The 17961-nt window shown below is 35.3% G+C and overlaps 1 protein-coding gene across 1 annotated transcript; it reads left to right on the top strand.

Moving 5' to 3' along the window:
- Nucleotides 1–2185: 2185 nt before the first annotated feature.
- Nucleotides 2186–16994, top strand: prlrb (prolactin receptor b). The gene is made up of 9 exons (XM_051893702.1): nt 2186–2417; nt 5871–5942; nt 6381–6513; nt 7809–7978; nt 11057–11241; nt 12537–12678; nt 13450–13549; nt 13973–14042; nt 14524–16994. Exons 2-9 carry the CDS (start codon nt 5876–5878, stop codon nt 15142–15144), a joined length of 1488 nt encoding a protein of 495 aa, XP_051749662.1. The 5' UTR covers nt 2186–2417; nt 5871–5875; the 3' UTR covers nt 15145–16994.
- The last annotated feature ends 967 nt before the right edge of the window (nt 16995–17961 follow it).

Here is a 17961-nt window from a genome sequence, read left to right as displayed (position 1 = left end):
ACACACACACACACACACACACACAAACACACACACACACACACACACACACCACACCACACACATTTTAGTTGATTAATAGCCAGATCATCAACAGTTTTATTTAGTAATGGTTTAAAGTTTTAAGTAGCCTACTCTGTCACCAGATTACTACACTTAATTAGGCTTATCTTTTTTTCAGTTTGCTTACACACAGTGTGAGCACAGTGGTTCTCAACCTTTTTGACTCAAGGCCCCCCATTGCCCACAACAATATTGGAAGGCCCAATGACTTTTACATTTTTTCATGATTTAGCTACTGGATAAGGATTAAGAATAAGGATTATATATATATATAATTACATATATGTTCAAAAGTTTTTGAACGGTAAGGTTTCAGGATTATGTGATGAATAGAAAGTTCAAAAGAACAGCATTTATCTGAAATAGACAGCGTTTGTAACATTATCACTTCCGTTCAAAAGTTTGGGGTCAATAAGGTTTTTTTTTTTTTTTTTAATTGATCAAAAGTGACAGTATAGACATTTATAATGTTGCAAAAGCCTTATATTTCAGATAAATGCTGTTCTTTTGAACTTTCTATTCATCAAATAATCCTGAAAAAAAAATGTACACACCTGTTTTCAACATTGATAATAATAATAAATGTTTCTTGAGCAGCAAATTGGCATATTAGAATGATTTCTGAAGGATCATGTGACACTGAAGACTGGAGTAATGATGCTGAAAATTCTGCTTTGCCAACACAGGAATAAATTGCATTTTAAAATTTTAAAATATATTCAAATAGAAAACAGTTATTTTAAATTGTATATATATATATATATATATATATATATACACTAAAATATTTTAGAGATTGGCAATACTATAAATATATAAATTCATTATAAATATACACATGGAATTATAGCCTCCACTGCAAACAAATTTTTCTTACTCAGCAAATATCTAAAAATTCTTAAATTAAGCTATTTTAAAATATGTCCGTGCAAGTTGCTTTCAGTTAAAACAGCTTAAACATGCATTTTAGTCTGGGACTAGCCTTAAGCCTTGTCTGTGAAACTGGGGGTAAATCTTGTTTTCTGAAAAAAAATCATCAAAATTAAGTAAGTCTACTCTTAAAATAAGAAAAAATATCTTCCAGTCGTGTCTTCATTCAAAGAGAAAAAAAAGAACATAATATTTTACCACTCTGACAGATTTTTTTTCTTGTTACTCACTTAATTTGTATAACTTTTTAGTAAACAAGACTTCTCAAATACATCTTAATTTAAGAATGTTTCGATATTTGTACTGGAAAACAAGAGAAAAAAAATACATTTTTGTAGCGTAAAATTTTATTCATTTACATGACTTTTTGAGGTCTAGAAATCACACTTTTTTTGTATATCCAAGTTTGCGTGAAAATCGTTTCTTCAAAGAAAAAAACATTTGCTGATGGGGTGAATTAAAATAAGAAATAACTTGATTTTTAGTTGTTTTAAGCTTGTTTTAAATCATTTTAAGTCATCTTGGGGTCCCCTTGGGAGTTTGCTGAGGCCCTCTAGTGGGCCCTGGCCTGCTGCTTGAGTACCACTGCCAAGGCCTATCTACAGGAAAACCTAGCAACAAGCAGCAAGAACACCCTAAGAATACCTACAGTATACTGACCGACTGACATATAGTTATAGTCAGAACTCCATACACTCTCAGAAAAAAAAGGTACAAAAGCTGTCACTGGGGCAGTAACCTTTCAAAAAGTAGGCCTACACCTTTGTACCTAAAGAGTGCACTGCATATTAGTACCTTGGTACCAAAAGTGTGCATATTAGTACCTAAATGATATTAGAGCCTTTTTAAAGGGTGCCATCCAAGTGACAGCTTTTGTACCATTTTTTTTTTCCTGAGAGTGTAACAACCACTTAGTAACGCACATATGTCTGTATCTGTCTTTCACTTTGTTTTGTTTTTCTGGCCACCTAGGTATGGAATTAGGCACCGTACAACTTTAAACCGTTTTATAAAAACTTTATTAAACTTCCAGACGAGGCTTTATTAGACGAACATCATTGTTTTATATTGACGAACTTTACTCATCTGGTTTACAGTTGCTCTAACTCTAACGCACCGTGTCATTGGCCCTTAATGTGTGTGATGTAACATCATACTAGATATGCCACTCCTCAAGACTCTCCCTGCAGCTTTAGGGCTGTTTGTGTGCAACTGGAGACTCAGAAGGACTGCGGTGTCAACAGGATGACTTTGTAAATTTGTCCTTCCCATTCTCATAGTGCGCGTTTTGAAGGGGGACATCGCTTCAGAGAGACTGTTTTCATAGCGGAACAGTCCAAAATGCAGCACGTATGTGGAATATTGGAAAATCACAGGTGAAGCTGTGCGAGTAATTTCGGTAACGGATTGGGTGGCGGATCCAGGTGAGTCTCCGCGTCAAAAGCTCCATATTACAATGTTTTATAATGTGGTGGAAACTCTTTGAAGATTTATGAACTGTCATGGTGCACTTATTGTAATTTGCGAAGTAGCCTAGTTATTTTCTTCTGTGCCGCGATCAAAACAATATATTTCATGTAGATTTGCAAGGATTATATAGCGGCAAGCAGCTGCGTCAAGATTTGCACTATTCTTTTGTAATTATTGGATTGTTGTATAGTCTACATATTTCAATGTCACCGTCGTAATCAATAATATTGTAGTTTTTTCTTTATAATGAGGGTTAAGTGCTTCTACATCAGTATCATTTCCCTCAGGTTTTAGGGATAAGTTATGGGTAGGGTTAGGTTTAGGGTTAGGGATATGGTTAGGACTAAATTTACAGACAAGAATGTTGTTCCAGGATCAACAAAATATGTTGATTCAGGAACATGTCTTACTTGGGAAAATCACAGTGACCACAGAACCATAGCTGTGCATGACAGAATCTCCTCTATCTTCAAAATAGTAGTCTACATTTTTTGTTCAATTCGGTTGACCTGGGATCATGGGTTGACTGTCTGACCTGCCTCATCTCGGCTTACTGAAGCAATATGTGTTTGTTTATGGCTATCACATTGTTATCAGTAAGAATGCAGTGGCAAAATTGGCCCCTGGAGGAGAGACCAAATGAGTTTGTGTAGACTCATTAATATAGTGCAGTTTGCTGTTCCCTAGTAATGTTCTGACCATCAGAGATTTGTAGAGTAGACTTTTGTGGTGCCTGTTGCAAAATATGTATCGATTGAAAAGTCTTTAGACTGTTTATACATTTTGTTTGATCCCAGATGGTACTTGCCTCTTGCTTTACTTGGTTTAGGTGAAACCAAGGATGAATATTTGGTCCCACTTTATATTAGGTGGCCTTAATGACTGTACTTACATTTAAATTAATCATTTGATACAATGCACTTAATGTGTATTTTTACATTGTACTTATATTTTAAAAAATACCTGCATGTAATTACATCTGTAATTAATTTCTGTAATAATATATATAATTACACGGTTGACCCATCCCTTGCACATTAACCCTCCCTTAAACCTACCCATACCACCAAACCTGTCACTAACCTTACCCGTATCCCACCTCAGTAGCAGCAAAAGTGTTTTGTAATGCAATATTAACACATTAAGTACTTATTTTTTTAATGTAAGTACATAGTAGTTAAGGCCACCTAATATAAAGTGGGGTCCGAATATTTATTTTAGTTATTTTCTTAGTGTTTGATTTTGGGTGGTGAGGGGCAACTCTTTTTGTATGTGAACAGCTTATGTCTACATTTATTCTTCATCTATTAGTATTCCACACTGATTACCTTATATATATGATTTGTTAGGAATGTATAAGAATGTATATTATGTAAAATGTTTAACTGTATATTGTTACTTGTCTGTTGTGCTGTTAATCTTGCTGATGCCAAGTTGAAAATAATTATTTTAAGTTGTTTGGCACTGTAAAAGAAAGTTAATGTCAAATGTTTTGAGGTCATTTAAATCTGGACGTCAGCCCACTTCCTTCTCAATATGCATATAATGTGGGAAAATAAAGGACTGTTCTGACCACAGACAATAGTTTGTCGGATTTATATTTACATGAACATTTTGGTTAATCTCGTCCTTGGCATTTTAATGACTTATAAGTTTGTAAATAAAGCTGATGGCATGTTCATGGAAACTAAAACATGTACGCATAAAATGCAGTCGGTGAATTGTATTTATATTCCACAAGATATTGTTGCCAAGTGTTTCTAAAAATGATCCAAAAACAAAGCAGATTGATGGCCCTTTCAACCTGTGTCTCTCATTGGAACTCATCATTTCCAAGGCAGTAACTTTCCATTAAGTCACCTCTCTGCACCTGCTCGATTCTTTTGTTGATGCCTGGTGTTGTGCATTACCATGCTGTCAGAAATAAACATTCATTTTTCTGTGTTAAACATCTCTGATCATGATGTGCTTTTTCAGTTTAAATAGAGAACGTAATTGGGTCAATGACGTGACGGGCAACAAAGGCCTTGATAATAAAAAACAAAGATATGACATCCAAAGTATGTAAGGTAGTACAACTTGATCTCTTTTATTGAATCCAAAAGGTTTTAATATTTTGCTACATATAAAGGTATTTTAAAGATTTTGAAGTGTCAAAAGGTCATTCGGTTTAACCGTCCAAAGCCAACCAACCAACCGTCCATTTCATTTGTGATTAAAATATCTTAAAATGTAATAAATGTATATATTTTTTATTCTGGCATGATTTTGAACATCATATATCATAGTGCAAAATGGTATAAAAATTATCTGTAGAAGTCATTGCTGTGTTATGAGAAAGAATGTCCGGAAAAATTCTTTTCACTGATGTCATTCGGAGAAACCAATATAAAGGGACCATTTTGGATCAAGTCATGCGGTCAGGATCATGTGACAGGATGTGACATCATTCAGACACCTGCAAAGGATCACATGGTCATGACACAAAGTAACTAAGTCTCTCTTAAAAATTCACTTGCTCATACGCATGTCCCGAAACATCAGGTCATTCGGTACAACCGCTGTAAAACATGGAAAATGTTGTAATATTTTAAAAAACATGTACTAAATATAAAATGTTTGATTGTGCTTTTGCTAGCTAGCAAGCTAACTAGCTAGCTAGCTAGATATCAGCCTGTTAGCATTGCTTGAAAATATTGTCATTCGGTAAAACCAAAAGTGTCATTCGGTAAAACCGAAATTTTGGTTAAACCAAATGACTTTTTTGGTGACAAATTTTGTCCATCTTGTAAAAAATGACAAAAGCAGTGTTAATTCATTGTAAAAACCACATAATCTCATTGTTAACACTTAATAAAACTTCAAAATTAATTATATCTCCATTATGTTTTTTTACCCTTATTCATCAATGACCCAATTGTTTATGATTTTGAAAATTCATTTCTTGTGTGACTTAGTGTTTGTGATCGTCCTGCTCTCATAATCAGAAGCCTGAGTCTTATCAAATCAAAATGTCACTTTTCATCATCATTTTACTTAGCTGAGACAGAAATTCTGTGCCAAAAATAATCTTATTTATCTATTTATTTTTATCTAGTCTATTTATAAAAAATAAAAATAAAAAATCCACTAATGCCATCATGGCCATTATTCATGAAATCAGAGGAGAATGAAATTTTTTTTTTTTTTTTTTTTTTTAAATCTTGGCATAGAGTTAGTTAACTCAATGCAATTGTACACATAATGACCTTTCAGCTGTTGTGATGAGTGAAGGTGTTTACACATGCTAAGTGGTTGTTTTGCATGTCTAGATTGATGTTTAAAGTAGAAACAAACTCTACAGGTGGTACTTAACGTGCTTGGTGTGGACGCCTTATTGACTTTGTGGACATTTATTTCTCATGCAGGAAAAATGCGGAGAGATGCAGAGCAGGCGCTGACTCTGATGTGGCTTCTCTCTTGGATCTCACACAGCATGTGTAAGTGAGCGAGGCTGGACTATAAATTCAGCCAATCAATTCAGACAGTAGTTGTATAACTACAATTCAGACAGTTGCTGTAAAACTATAAATTTAAATCTATAATTTAATAATCCAGAGGCCTTTTGTTTATATACAGTACATCAGGTTTGTGTGCCATTCAGAACTGAATTCCTGCGTTTGAATTGATGTGGCTAACAGTGTGCAGTTTTTTTAGATTCTATATTGAGTTTAACCAAGTAGAATTCAAAGAATTTACCAAAGTTTCTATAAGTATGGTTTTTAATAATACATTTTATGTTTCATTAAGAAATACCTATAAACATGTTTCAACACACAACACATGGACTATTTCCAGAAGAATTCAATAATAGGGTATTCTATAATAGGCTTTTTACAGATATCATCATATACTCTTCAATTACAATGTCTCTCCAGGTCATTCTCCCCCAGGGAGGCCCAGACTAACAAAATGTCGTTCGCCTGAGAAAGAGACCTTTACTTGCTGGTGGGAGCCTGGATCAACTGGTGGATTGCCCACCAGCTACCACCTGTATTACAGAAAAGAGAGGTCTGTGCAACCTAAATCTCTGTTCATCATTGTATACTTTTTAACTTAAAGGGTTAGTTCACGCAAAAAAAAACCCTTCTGTCATTAATTACTCACCCTCATGCCGTTTCAAACCCACAAGACCTTCATTCATCTTCGGAACACAAATTAAGATATTTTTGATGAAATCCGACAGGTTTTTTATCTCCCATAGAAAGCAACGAAATTACCACATTCAAGGTCCAGAAAGTTAGTAAAGACATTGTTAAAATAGTCCACGTGACTACAGTGGTTCAACCTTACTGTTATGAAGTGACGAGAATACTTTTTGTTTGCAAAAACAAAACAAAAATAACAAATTTATTCAACAATCTCTTCTATCCCCTGTTAGTCTTCATTTTTAGGTAAACTAACCCTTTAAGTTGCCATCAAAAAAAGAATGATATTTGTGGTTACATTATTTTTTCCCTGTATCAAAACATGGATAGTTGCCTCACTGCGTGCTTATTCTGACACAGTTTATAATGTATGCTTTATTTGGCTCAATAAAATATTCTATGATTTCATACTGTTACTGAGATACTCTGTTGTTTGGGGTTGGTAAGATTTTTTAATGTTTTTGAAAGAAGTCTTTTATGTTCACCAAGATGGCATTTATTGGATTAAAAATACAGTAATATTGTGAAACATTATTACAATTTAAAATAGCTTTTTTCTAGTGTAATATATTAAAAAATATTTATTCCTGTGATGGCAAAGCTGAATTTTCAGCATCATTATTCCAGTCTTCAGCATCCCATGATCCTTCAGAAATCATTCTAATATGCTGATTTGCTGCTCAAGAAACATTTCTTTTTTATTATCAATATTGAAAACAGCTGTGCTGCTTCAACTTTTGGGAAAACCGTGACACAATTTTTAGGATTTGTTGATGAATTTGAAGGATCAGCATTTATTTTAAATAGAAATCTTTTGTAACATTATAAATATCTTTACTGTCACATTTGCTGAATTAATTTCTTAATTATTTTCAAAAAATTAATTTCTTTGAAAAACTTATTACTGACCTCAAACTTTTAAACAGTACTGTATGTAGCTCTCATATTTCTGGAACTTCATTTTTTGCTATTCTCTAAATATGTTTTTCCAGAGCATTACACATTTGTACAGCACACACATTTATTAATAAACATGACTTCATGAGTATGATTCATGTTTACATATTTTATGACAATAAATCTCAGGTTTTGGTTCATCTGTTGTCCAAAAGTTATGTCATCAATTTCAACATTTAAACCATCAATAAACTTTTTCAGCTCTGTGGAAGTCTTTGAATGCCCAGATTATCATAAGGCGGGGAACAATTCCTGTTATTTTGATAAGCGGCATACATCTATTTGGATCATATACAACATCACAGTGGTGGCCTCCAATACACTGGGAAAAGCCTATTCAGAATCTGTGGAAGTTGATGTTATGGATATCGGTGAGTTGATTTATCGTGTTTACAAAATATTAAAATGCATCCAAAAATGGATTTGTTTTTATGTGCTTGCAAAATGCCCCTAGTGTATACTGAGCTTGCATGAATGGTTAATGATGTTTTACTACAGAGGCCAATTTAAGGGTTGTTTTGACAACAGCCACAGTGCAGTGAGCTGCCTGCTAAATATAGTGTATATAAAACAGGGATGGGCAACCTCGGTCCTGGATGGCCACTGTCCTGCAGAGTTTACCTATATCCCTAATCAAACACACCTGCCTGTAATTTTAAGAAATCCTGAAGACGTAGGTTAGATTTTTGAGGTGTATTTGATTAGGGATGGCGATAAACCCTGCAGGAAAGTTGCCCATCCCTGATATAAAACTTGCCTACAGCTACATAAAGGCACACACAGCAAAATCAGCCTAATTTCCTCATGGTGAAACTTTTGAACTTTTATTACTTTCAGTTAGATCATCATACTAGAACACGAGGCAGATAACACTGCATGTGCACTTATATAGTTAAGTTACAGTTTCCCCTAAACCAGTTCAGTTCCTGCAAGAAATGTGTGTGTGCACTGGGCTTATCCATCTGTAACGGTGAGTTAAACGGTGATGACTTTTAGAGCATCTGAGTGGAATGGAAAAGTACTAAATGGCACTAAACAGAGGCCGCTCTGGTTGACTAACTGAGCAGAATGAGGATGAACAGGTTTGTGTCTTGCATACTGCAAAACCCAAGCCTTGTATCGAATATCCCACTGAAGATACTTGAATGTGCTGGCATATGGCATATGGTTGATGCTCTAACACATGGGTGATTTTTTTGAATGCATTAAGAGCATAAATACAGTTGTTTAGAGTATGCTTTTTTAATGTTTTTGAAAAATCTCTTTTGTTCGCCAAGCCTGCATTTATTTGATTCAAAATACAGTAAAGCAGCAATATTGTGAAATATTATTACAATTTAAAATAACTCTTTTATATTTTAATGTATATTAAAAAGTTAATTTATTCCTGTGATGGCAGAGCTGATTTTTCAGCATCATTACTCCAGTCTTCAGTATCACATGATCCTTCAGAAATCATATAATATTTTGATTTGGTGCTCAAGAAACATTTCTTGTTATCATCAATGTTAACTGAATGAATTATTATCAATGAAAATTGTTGTGCTGCTTAATATTTTTGTGGAAACAGAACATTTTGAACTTTCTTGACTCTTTTGATCAATTTGATGCGTCCTTACTGAATTTTAAAGTATCAATTTCCTTAAACAACAATCGACTCTTTCAACAATCAACAATTTCTTACAACTTTTGAATGGTACTTTTGACGTGAACATACACTATATTACCAAAAGTTTTGGGACGCCTGCCTTTACATGCACATGAATTTTAATGACATCCCATTCTTAATCCGTACGGTTTAATATGGAGTTGGCCCACCCTTTGCAGCTATAACAGCTTCAACTTTTCTGGGAAGGCTTTCCACAAGGTTTAGGAGTGTGTCTATGGGAATTTTTCACCATTCTTCTGGAAGCACATTTGTGAGGTCAGGCAGTGATGTTGGACGAGAAGGTCTGGCTCACAATCTCCGCTCTAATTCATCCCAAAGGTGTTCTATCGGTTGAGGTCAGGACTCTGTGCAGGCCAGTCAAGTTCCTCCACACCAAACTCACTCATCCATGTCTTTGTGGACCTTGCTTTGTGCACTGGTGCACAGTCATGTTGGAACAGGAAGGGGCCATCCCCAAACCTTTCCCACAAAGTTGGGAGCATGAAATTGTCCAAAATGTCTTGGTATGCTGAAGCTTTAAGAGTTCCTTTTACTGGAACTAAGGGGCCAAGCCTAATCCCTGAAAAACAACCCCACACCATAATCCCCCTCCACCAAACTTTACACTTGGCACAATGCAGTCAGGCAAGTACTGTTCTCCTGGCAACCACCAAACCCAGACTCGTCCATCAGATTGCCAGACAGAGAAGCGTGATTCGTCACTCCAGAGAACACGTCTCCACTGCTCTAGATCCAGTGGCGGCGTGCTTTACACCACTGCATCCGACGCTTTGCATTGCACTTGGTGATGTAAGGCTTGGATGCAGCTGCTCGGCCATGGAAACCCTATTCCATGAAGCTCTCTACGCACTGTTCTTGAGCTAATCTGAGGGCCACACGAAGTTTGGAGGTCTGTAGCTATTGACTCTGCAGAAAGTTGGCGACTTCTGCGCACTGTGCACCTCAGCATGCGCTGACCCCGCTTTGTGATTTTACGTGGCCTACCACTTCGTGGCTGAGTTGCTGTTGTTCCCAGTTGCTTCCACTTTGTTATAATACCACTAACAGTTGACTGTGGAATATTTAGTAGTGAGGAAATTTCACGAATTGACTTATTGCACAGGTGGCAACCTATCACGGTACCACGCTTGAATTCACTGAGCTCCTGAGAGCGACCCATTCTTTCACAAATGTTTGTAGAAGCAGTCTGCATGCCTAGGCGCTTGATTTTATACACCTGTGGCCATGGAAGTGATTGGAACAGCTGAATTCAATGATTTGGAGGGGTGTCGCAATACTTTTGGCAATATAGTGTATCACTCTGTATCTCTACACTGTCTCCCGGTCAGTTTTAGAATTGATTTCAAAGTGCTCTTACTTGTCTTTAAATCTTTAAATGGCCTAGCCCCTTCTAAGTTAAAATCTAGGGGTGATCGAGCTTTCGCCGTAGCCGCACCTACACTTTGGAACAGTTTATTGATGTCTATTATAACGGCAGCAGCAGTACATATTTTTAAACCAAAGTTAAAATATAATCTTTTCTCTTTAGCCTACAACTTGTGATGTCCTTTGTAGTCTGCCCTGTTTTACATGCATTATGTCTTATGATGGATTCTATTGTATTTATAATTCATTCTAGTACATTGTACAGCACATTGGTCAACTATTGTTGTTTTTAAATGTGCTTTATAAATTGAATTGAATGGTAGTGTACAAGATGCATATGAGGAATAGCCATCCATGTAACATAGTGTGTGTGCCGTTGAATGTCATTTAAGATGATTCATCTTCTTTCACACAGTGCAGCCTCACCCTCCAGAAAATGTGAATGTAACTTTGATGCAGACCAAGAACAGTCCTTATTTCCTGGTGCAGTGGCAGCCTCCTCGTGACGCAGACACCCGCTCAGGCTGGGTAACAATCAAATATGAAGTTCGCTTAAAAATGGAGAACAGCGGAGACGAGGAGGACAGCAGCAATTGGGAGGTGAGATTCAAATAGTTTCAATGTTCTTATGATTTGTAATATATGTATTGACACTACCAGTCAACATTACTCTTTTTAATGTTTTTGAACGAAGTCTCTTATGCTTATTAAGGCTGCATTTATTTCATAATAAATACAGAAAAAACTATAATATTGTGAAATATTATTACAATTTAAAATTATGGTTTTCTATTTTAATATACTTTAAAATATAATTTATTGCTGTGATGCAAAGCTGAATTTTCAGCATCATTACTCCAGTCTTCAGTGTCACATGATCCTTCAGAAATCACTGTAATATGCTGATTTATTATCAATGTTGGAAACAGTTGTGCTGCTTAATATTATTTTATAACCTGTGATATTTTTTCAAGATTCTTTGATGAATAAAAAGTTAAAAAATATCAGCATTTATTTAAAATAGAAATCTTTTGTAACAATATACACTACTGTTCAAAAGTTTGGGGTCAGTAATTTTTTTTCTTTCTTTTTTTTGAAAGAAATTAATACTTTTCATCAGCACGGGTGTGTTAAATTGATAAAAAGTGATAGTAAAGATTTATATTGTTAGAAAAGATTTATATTTTGAATAAATGCTGTTCTTTTTAACTTTTTATTCATCAATGAATCCTGAAAAAAGTATCACAGGTTCCAAAAAAATATTAAGTATTATATTAATGTTATAAATATTAATATAAATATTAATGTTTTCAACATTGATAATAACTGAGTATCAAATCAGCATATTACAGTGATTGCTGAAGGATCATGTGACACTGAAGACTGGAGCAATGATGCTGAAAATTCAGCTTTGCATCACAGAAATACATTATATTTTAAAGTATATTAAAATAGAAAACCATAATTTTAAATTGTAAAAATATTTCACAATATTATTGTTTTTTCTGTATTTATTATGAAATAAATGCAGCCTTAATGAGCATAAGAGACTTCTTTCAAAAACATTAAAAATAATAATGTTTCCAGACTTTTGACTAGTAGTGTATATATATATATTTAATTAGACATTTTTTAAATTGACACCAATTAAGGCCAGGATTTTCAAGTTGGGGTCCATAAATAAAACATATAGGATTTTCTTTAAAAATCTAAAAATATTACATATTTTTATATACATTTGCTTCTAAATGATGTTTAAATTACTTATCAATTTATTATGAAAAAAAAATCTATTTACATTGGGGGTCTGGGTTTTAAAAAGCTCATTTTTGCATTTAAAAGTTTTGATACCATGTAATAATTATGATTCAGACACATACTTCTTATGTTTGTAGTCATATGATGCTGGAAAACAGTTGGAGTTTAGCATCTATAGTCCTCAACCAGGAGCAAAGTACGTTGTGCAAGTGCGCTGCAAACTAGACCAAGGCCTCTGGAGTGAATGGAGCCCATCCGCTTTCATCCAGCTTCCAGACAGTAAGATGATACCAGCAACCGCAACTCAATCTTTCACACCTTCCAGCCATTGTTCTACATTACTGAGCATTTTTAACCTTACACAACAGTGTGCAGGCTACAGTGAAGTAAAGAATAAATGAAGTATAAATAAAGATAATTAAAAAACTTTATACATTTGTTTTTTGCAATTTGAACAATTCTGCCTTTAGATACATTTTAAAGGGGACCTATTATGCCCTTCAAAGTCTTGATTTTGTTTTAGTGGTCTACTTGAATAGGTTTACATGCATGAATATTAAAAAAAACAAAACATTATTTTTTGACATATTTCACATTATTGCAGCACCTCTCTTCCCAGTCTGTCTAAAACACTCTGTTTAGTTCCTGTCTCTATGAAGCTACTCCTTCCAAAAAACGCAATGTGCCCTGATTGGTCGGCTGGAATAGTGTACTGTAATTTTTCAGCTGTTTTGAGTGTGTTTCACTTCCCTTTCCATAACCGCGGGTTTTAAACACACAACAAATGCAATTAAACCAGGCCTCGCCCCCTTTTTTTTGCATATGTTTTGGGCAGGATTTATATAAATTAGGAATATTGTGACGTGTACGTTCCCGGAAGAAACTGAAGACAACAATTAAGGCGTTTCAGGGAGTTCGGAAACAGTGTTTACTGATGTAGAGAATAACAATCTTTGGAGTGGACTTTGTGCTTTGTATCTTAGGACCCCTTTAACTCAATATACAGCATAAGAGGATGAAGATGAAGTCTTTGTGTTTCTTATTTTGCAGATATGTCTGACACACAGAATGCAGTTATGATCCTTGCCGTCACTCTAACTGTCGTCATTTTCCTGCTGACTGCAGGAGTGCTGACAGTCAAGATAAAATGGTAAGCATGACATCCTACCTCATCACAATGACAAATGGGTTTACACTAATGCCTGTGCATAAAAGATAAGTTTTCCCAGGATTTCCTTCAGAATCCAGAATTCTGTACCTTAATGTATGACACAAATTAAACATAATATTGAATCCATTTTATTTTTCAACACAGTTTTCCTGTGGATGTGCAGGATTCATTAGTCACTATAGTTCAATACCTAAAAGAATAACAATGTGTAGTAAACGGTAAAACTATTTGTGCTGTAAAACATGTTTGATACATCAAGCAGCATAATGAAATGTTTTCGCTTAGCTGAAATAACTGGAAGATTCAAGTTAAAAAGTTCAAAAAGACTGTGCCTGCTCTTACATTAAAAATAAGTTGGATAACACCATGAAGTTAATGATGCATTTCTGTATTCTTCTCTAGGGTGAAGCATTTTTTACTGCCACCAGTTCCAGAACCAAAGATCAGTGGCTTAGATACTCAGCTTCTTAAGGTACAGCAGACACTACTATAATTTGTGCATTTCTAGCTTGTTAAAGGGGCCATATCATGCATTACTTTATTATTTAATTTTTCTTGAGGTGCAGTTTAGTTTTACTTTTGGGCTTTTTTTATTTTTTTTATTTACAGGATAGCTCTGACATTAGTAAAAGAAAAAAGCCAAAAACACTCATGATTTAAAATAAAATACGCCATTTTTGCTGTTGTGCCTTTAAGACTTGTTAATGTAAACACTCCTTTTGCCATGCTGTGGGTTTGCTGTTAAATCCAATATCATTTTTTAACAATTTCTCAATAACAGTCTCTTTATGAAGTTTATATTACATTCTGAAAGTTTCACAAAACAATCTGTACTGAGATGTTCTTCGTTCTATCATGGTCACAAAAAAATGAACATTTCCAACGGACAATGAATTGACTCCACAAAACTGTGGTGCCAAAATACAAAGGTCATTTTACTTTTCATTTAACAGAGTGGGAAGTCTGAGGAGATCTTCAGAGCTCTGGTTACTCTGGAATATCCCCAAATAGCCCAGAGCTCAGACCGTCAGGTGGAGTATCTCGTGGTCTCTGACTATGATGAAGAAGCAGAGTCTGATAGCAAAGCTCATCTTGAGTACCAAAAGAAAGAAAACTGTGCAGATACTGCACAAAACACCATCCAGGGGCTAAACACTACACTAAGTGAGCAGGCCTACCCTGGGACTGTCTCCAGTCAGCTAAGTCCTGTCATTGGAGATCTTCAGCAACGACTTCACCTTGATTCCAATGGCTCACCAGTAAAAGCTCAGGACCAAAACACTCAAATGATCTCCGATAGCAAATGTGAGCATGTCAGCATCACCCCTGCTAGATTTACAGGGTACGTGGAAGTTAACAAAGAGAAACGAGACCAGAAGCCCCTGGTAGGGGAGGACTACAGTATGGTCAGTGATGTTATCAGTGATAATATCCTTGTACTACAAGACAGCATCCCTGTACAGGGACACAAAAAGGTCAAATGTGACAAAACTTCTGGATCTGAGGGAACTGGAGATGTCATTGAACCTCTGGGATACATGGAAACCGTGACAACATTTTCAAGTGGATCTTGACTATTTTGTGACTTCAACTTTTGAGGTTTGGGACTATTTTGTCTTTTTTGTCTTGTAGTGTCCTGTTCAAACTATCAAGCACTTTGTTAGTAGAGATGTGAGAAGGGTTCTTTCAGAAATCTGTGGTGTGTTTCCCATACAATGACATAACTTACTGCTTAACTACTATAGTACAATGCAATCGTTGGATGAATTAACTAGCTAGTCATGATTGTTTCCCGAGTTTCCCGATTGTTTCTAGAATTGTGTAAAGTAATAACTTCTGCTAATTAATCGGTTCAAGATTGAATTAATGTCAGATTATTGCTGCCAGTAATGAATATGGCATCTGAGGGACTACTTCAGTATTTTTGTTTGCCATTACTTTGCTTTATTTCCCGATGTTTGATTCAATCCTGGGTTGCTAGAGCACATTCACACATGCTCTCTTCAAAAACAGTTCTTTTATTCTCTTTCCAAACTAAAAGATGTAGAATGAAATTTGTATATACTCACAGGCCACTATATTAGGTACACCTTGCTAGTATGGGGTTGGACCCACTTTTGCCTTCAGAACTGCCTTAATTCTTTGTGTTTTAGATTCAACAAGGTGCTGGGAACATTTGTCAGAGATTTTGGTCCATATTGACATGATAGCATCACGCAGTTTATTCAGATTTGTCAGCTGCACATCCATTATGCAAATATCCTGTTCCACCAGATCCCATCGGTGCTCTATTGGATGTTCATGTTCAAGAAACCAGTTTGAGTTGATTTGAGCTTTGTGACATGGCATGTTATCCTGCTGGAAGTAGTCATCTGAAGATGGGTTCACTGTGGTCACAGAACTGCTACTCACTGGATATCCTTCGAACCATTCTCTCTAAACCCTAGAGATGATTGTGCGTGAAAATCCCAGTAGATCAGCAGTTTCTGAAATACACAGACCAGCCCGTCTGGCACCAACAACCATGCCACATTGAAAGTCACTTAAATCAACTTTCTTCCCCATGCTGATGCTCAGTTTGAACTTCAGCAGATCGTCTTGACCAAGTCTACATGCCTAAATGCATTGAGTTGCTGACGTGATTGGCTGATTAGATATTTGTGTTATTGAGCAGTCGAACAGGTGTACCTAATAAAGTGGCCGGTGAATGTATATATGGAATTAAAGATATAAATTGTACTACGTTACCTTGCTTATTTTGCTCAAGAGCATGATCTAAGTTTTGGGAAACACCAAATCATATGTTGGTAACGACAGAACTTGCAACCATAGTTTGCTATCGATACTGTGAAATGCACCCATGTTATGTTGTATCTGTCAACCTGCACAACCCCAGCTACGGTTTGCACAAAAACAGAATGGTTTCTGTGGGTAATTTATGATAAAAACAGGAAGCTGTCATAAAGGAGATTAAAAGGCAGCTTCATTCTGAACCATTTTACACATCGACCAACAGCTGTTAAAAAATACCCCACTAAACATAATTAAATTAATTGTTAAACCTCATGAAATGTTTCTTCAACCTACTACCTCATAGCAGACATATAAAACACCACAATGGAGTTTCACCACTCTCTCTAAAGACCTGGCACTTTTCTTAATGCTTTTGTTGCTGCTGATTTTTAAATTTGATTGTTGTTAAGCATTTTTATAGTTTTAAGGAAACACATTTTCATATGCAGCAAAGTGTATGTTTATTCACAGTGATACTATGAATATAAAAAGTGTGAGATTTCTTTGGTCAAAACAACTAATGATTTTACTGTGTATTTATTGAACTAGATCTACTATTTGTATGTTGCTCACAATGCATTTTATTTATACTTAATGTTGATTTATAACACTGATTCAATGTTAAAATGGACATCAATATTTACTCATTTTTGCCTAAACAGACTGTGAATACATCCTTTTGATTTACAACTATATGAACTTGGAAACTCTTAAAGTCAATAACAAGAATTAAGACTAATGTCAAATAATAGATTAAATCTGTGTAAAACGCTGGCACGAAAGGGTTGTCAAAGCCTAACTACTGTCAAAGCTTAACCAAACACAAGGGCAGTGAGCCCAGAATGGCCTGGCAGTCCTTTGATGTTTTTTTTTTTTAATCTTATATCGACCGCCTCAGAGAAGCTAGTTACGGCGGCAGACATAGGCAGGTCAGCTGGTCTCATCACGGAATATTTATGGTCTGCAGTGCAGCAGTAAAAAGTTACTTTAAGTCAAACATTGACTTAACACTATACAAGGACAAACATTCTGTTCAGTGTGAAAGAAAATTCTAGTACTATTGTGCAGCTTTTTTGTGTAGTTTAAATTGGAATGTTAGCCATTTGTTTTTTTTATACCATCCATTTTGGTACATGCATTTTGTTTGTCATGTGACTGTCATGCTCAAGACATTTAATACTACAAGAAAATTAAGATGTGGGGGGGAAAAATGTTAGCACAGTGGTGCATTGGTGTTTCTAGCATGAGCTCCTCACATTCTTTCACTGTCAATGGCATGTCTAATGCAATTTTCTATCCACTGCTGGACAAAGTCCAGATGCTTGCTAAAAGGTTAGGAATTGTTTTATTTCAATAAACACCAGTTTTGCAACAAAGCTGTCTTAAGCTAAAATAGAAAGTTATATAACCAAAAAGCTGAACATTTTCTTAATTAAATTCATAGATGAAACTTAAAAGCTGCACTTCTGAGTCAGAGAACTGGTTTGGCCAAGAAGTGGTGGTTTATTCCAGATCAGTTAACATTCTTTTCACATTCTCAATTATATCCTATAAACAAATTTGTAGCTCTAAGTCAGATTTTTGTGGTAGGGTTAGAC

Source organism: Ctenopharyngodon idella, chromosome 5 (assembly GCF_019924925.1).
Source record: "Ctenopharyngodon idella isolate HZGC_01 chromosome 5, HZGC01, whole genome shotgun sequence".
NCBI lineage: Eukaryota > Metazoa > Chordata > Actinopteri > Cypriniformes > Xenocyprididae > Ctenopharyngodon > Ctenopharyngodon idella.
Note: the sequence above shows the minus strand (reverse complement) of the source record. Positions and strands in the feature narration are given on the sequence as shown.

Excerpts from the sequence above, each read along its gene's own strand:
- prlrb (XM_051893702.1), top strand. The coding sequence starts at position 5,876 with ATGCGGAGAGATGCAGAGCAGGCGCTGACTCTGATGTGGCTTCTCTCT. Across the intron at positions 11,242-12,536 it reads AGGACAGCAGCAATTGGGAG|TCATATGATGCTGGAAAACA; the intron begins GTGAGATTCAAA and ends TTATGTTTGTAG. Across the intron at positions 12,679-13,449 it reads TTTCATCCAGCTTCCAGACA|ATATGTCTGACACACAGAAT; the intron begins GTAAGATGATAC and ends CTTATTTTGCAG.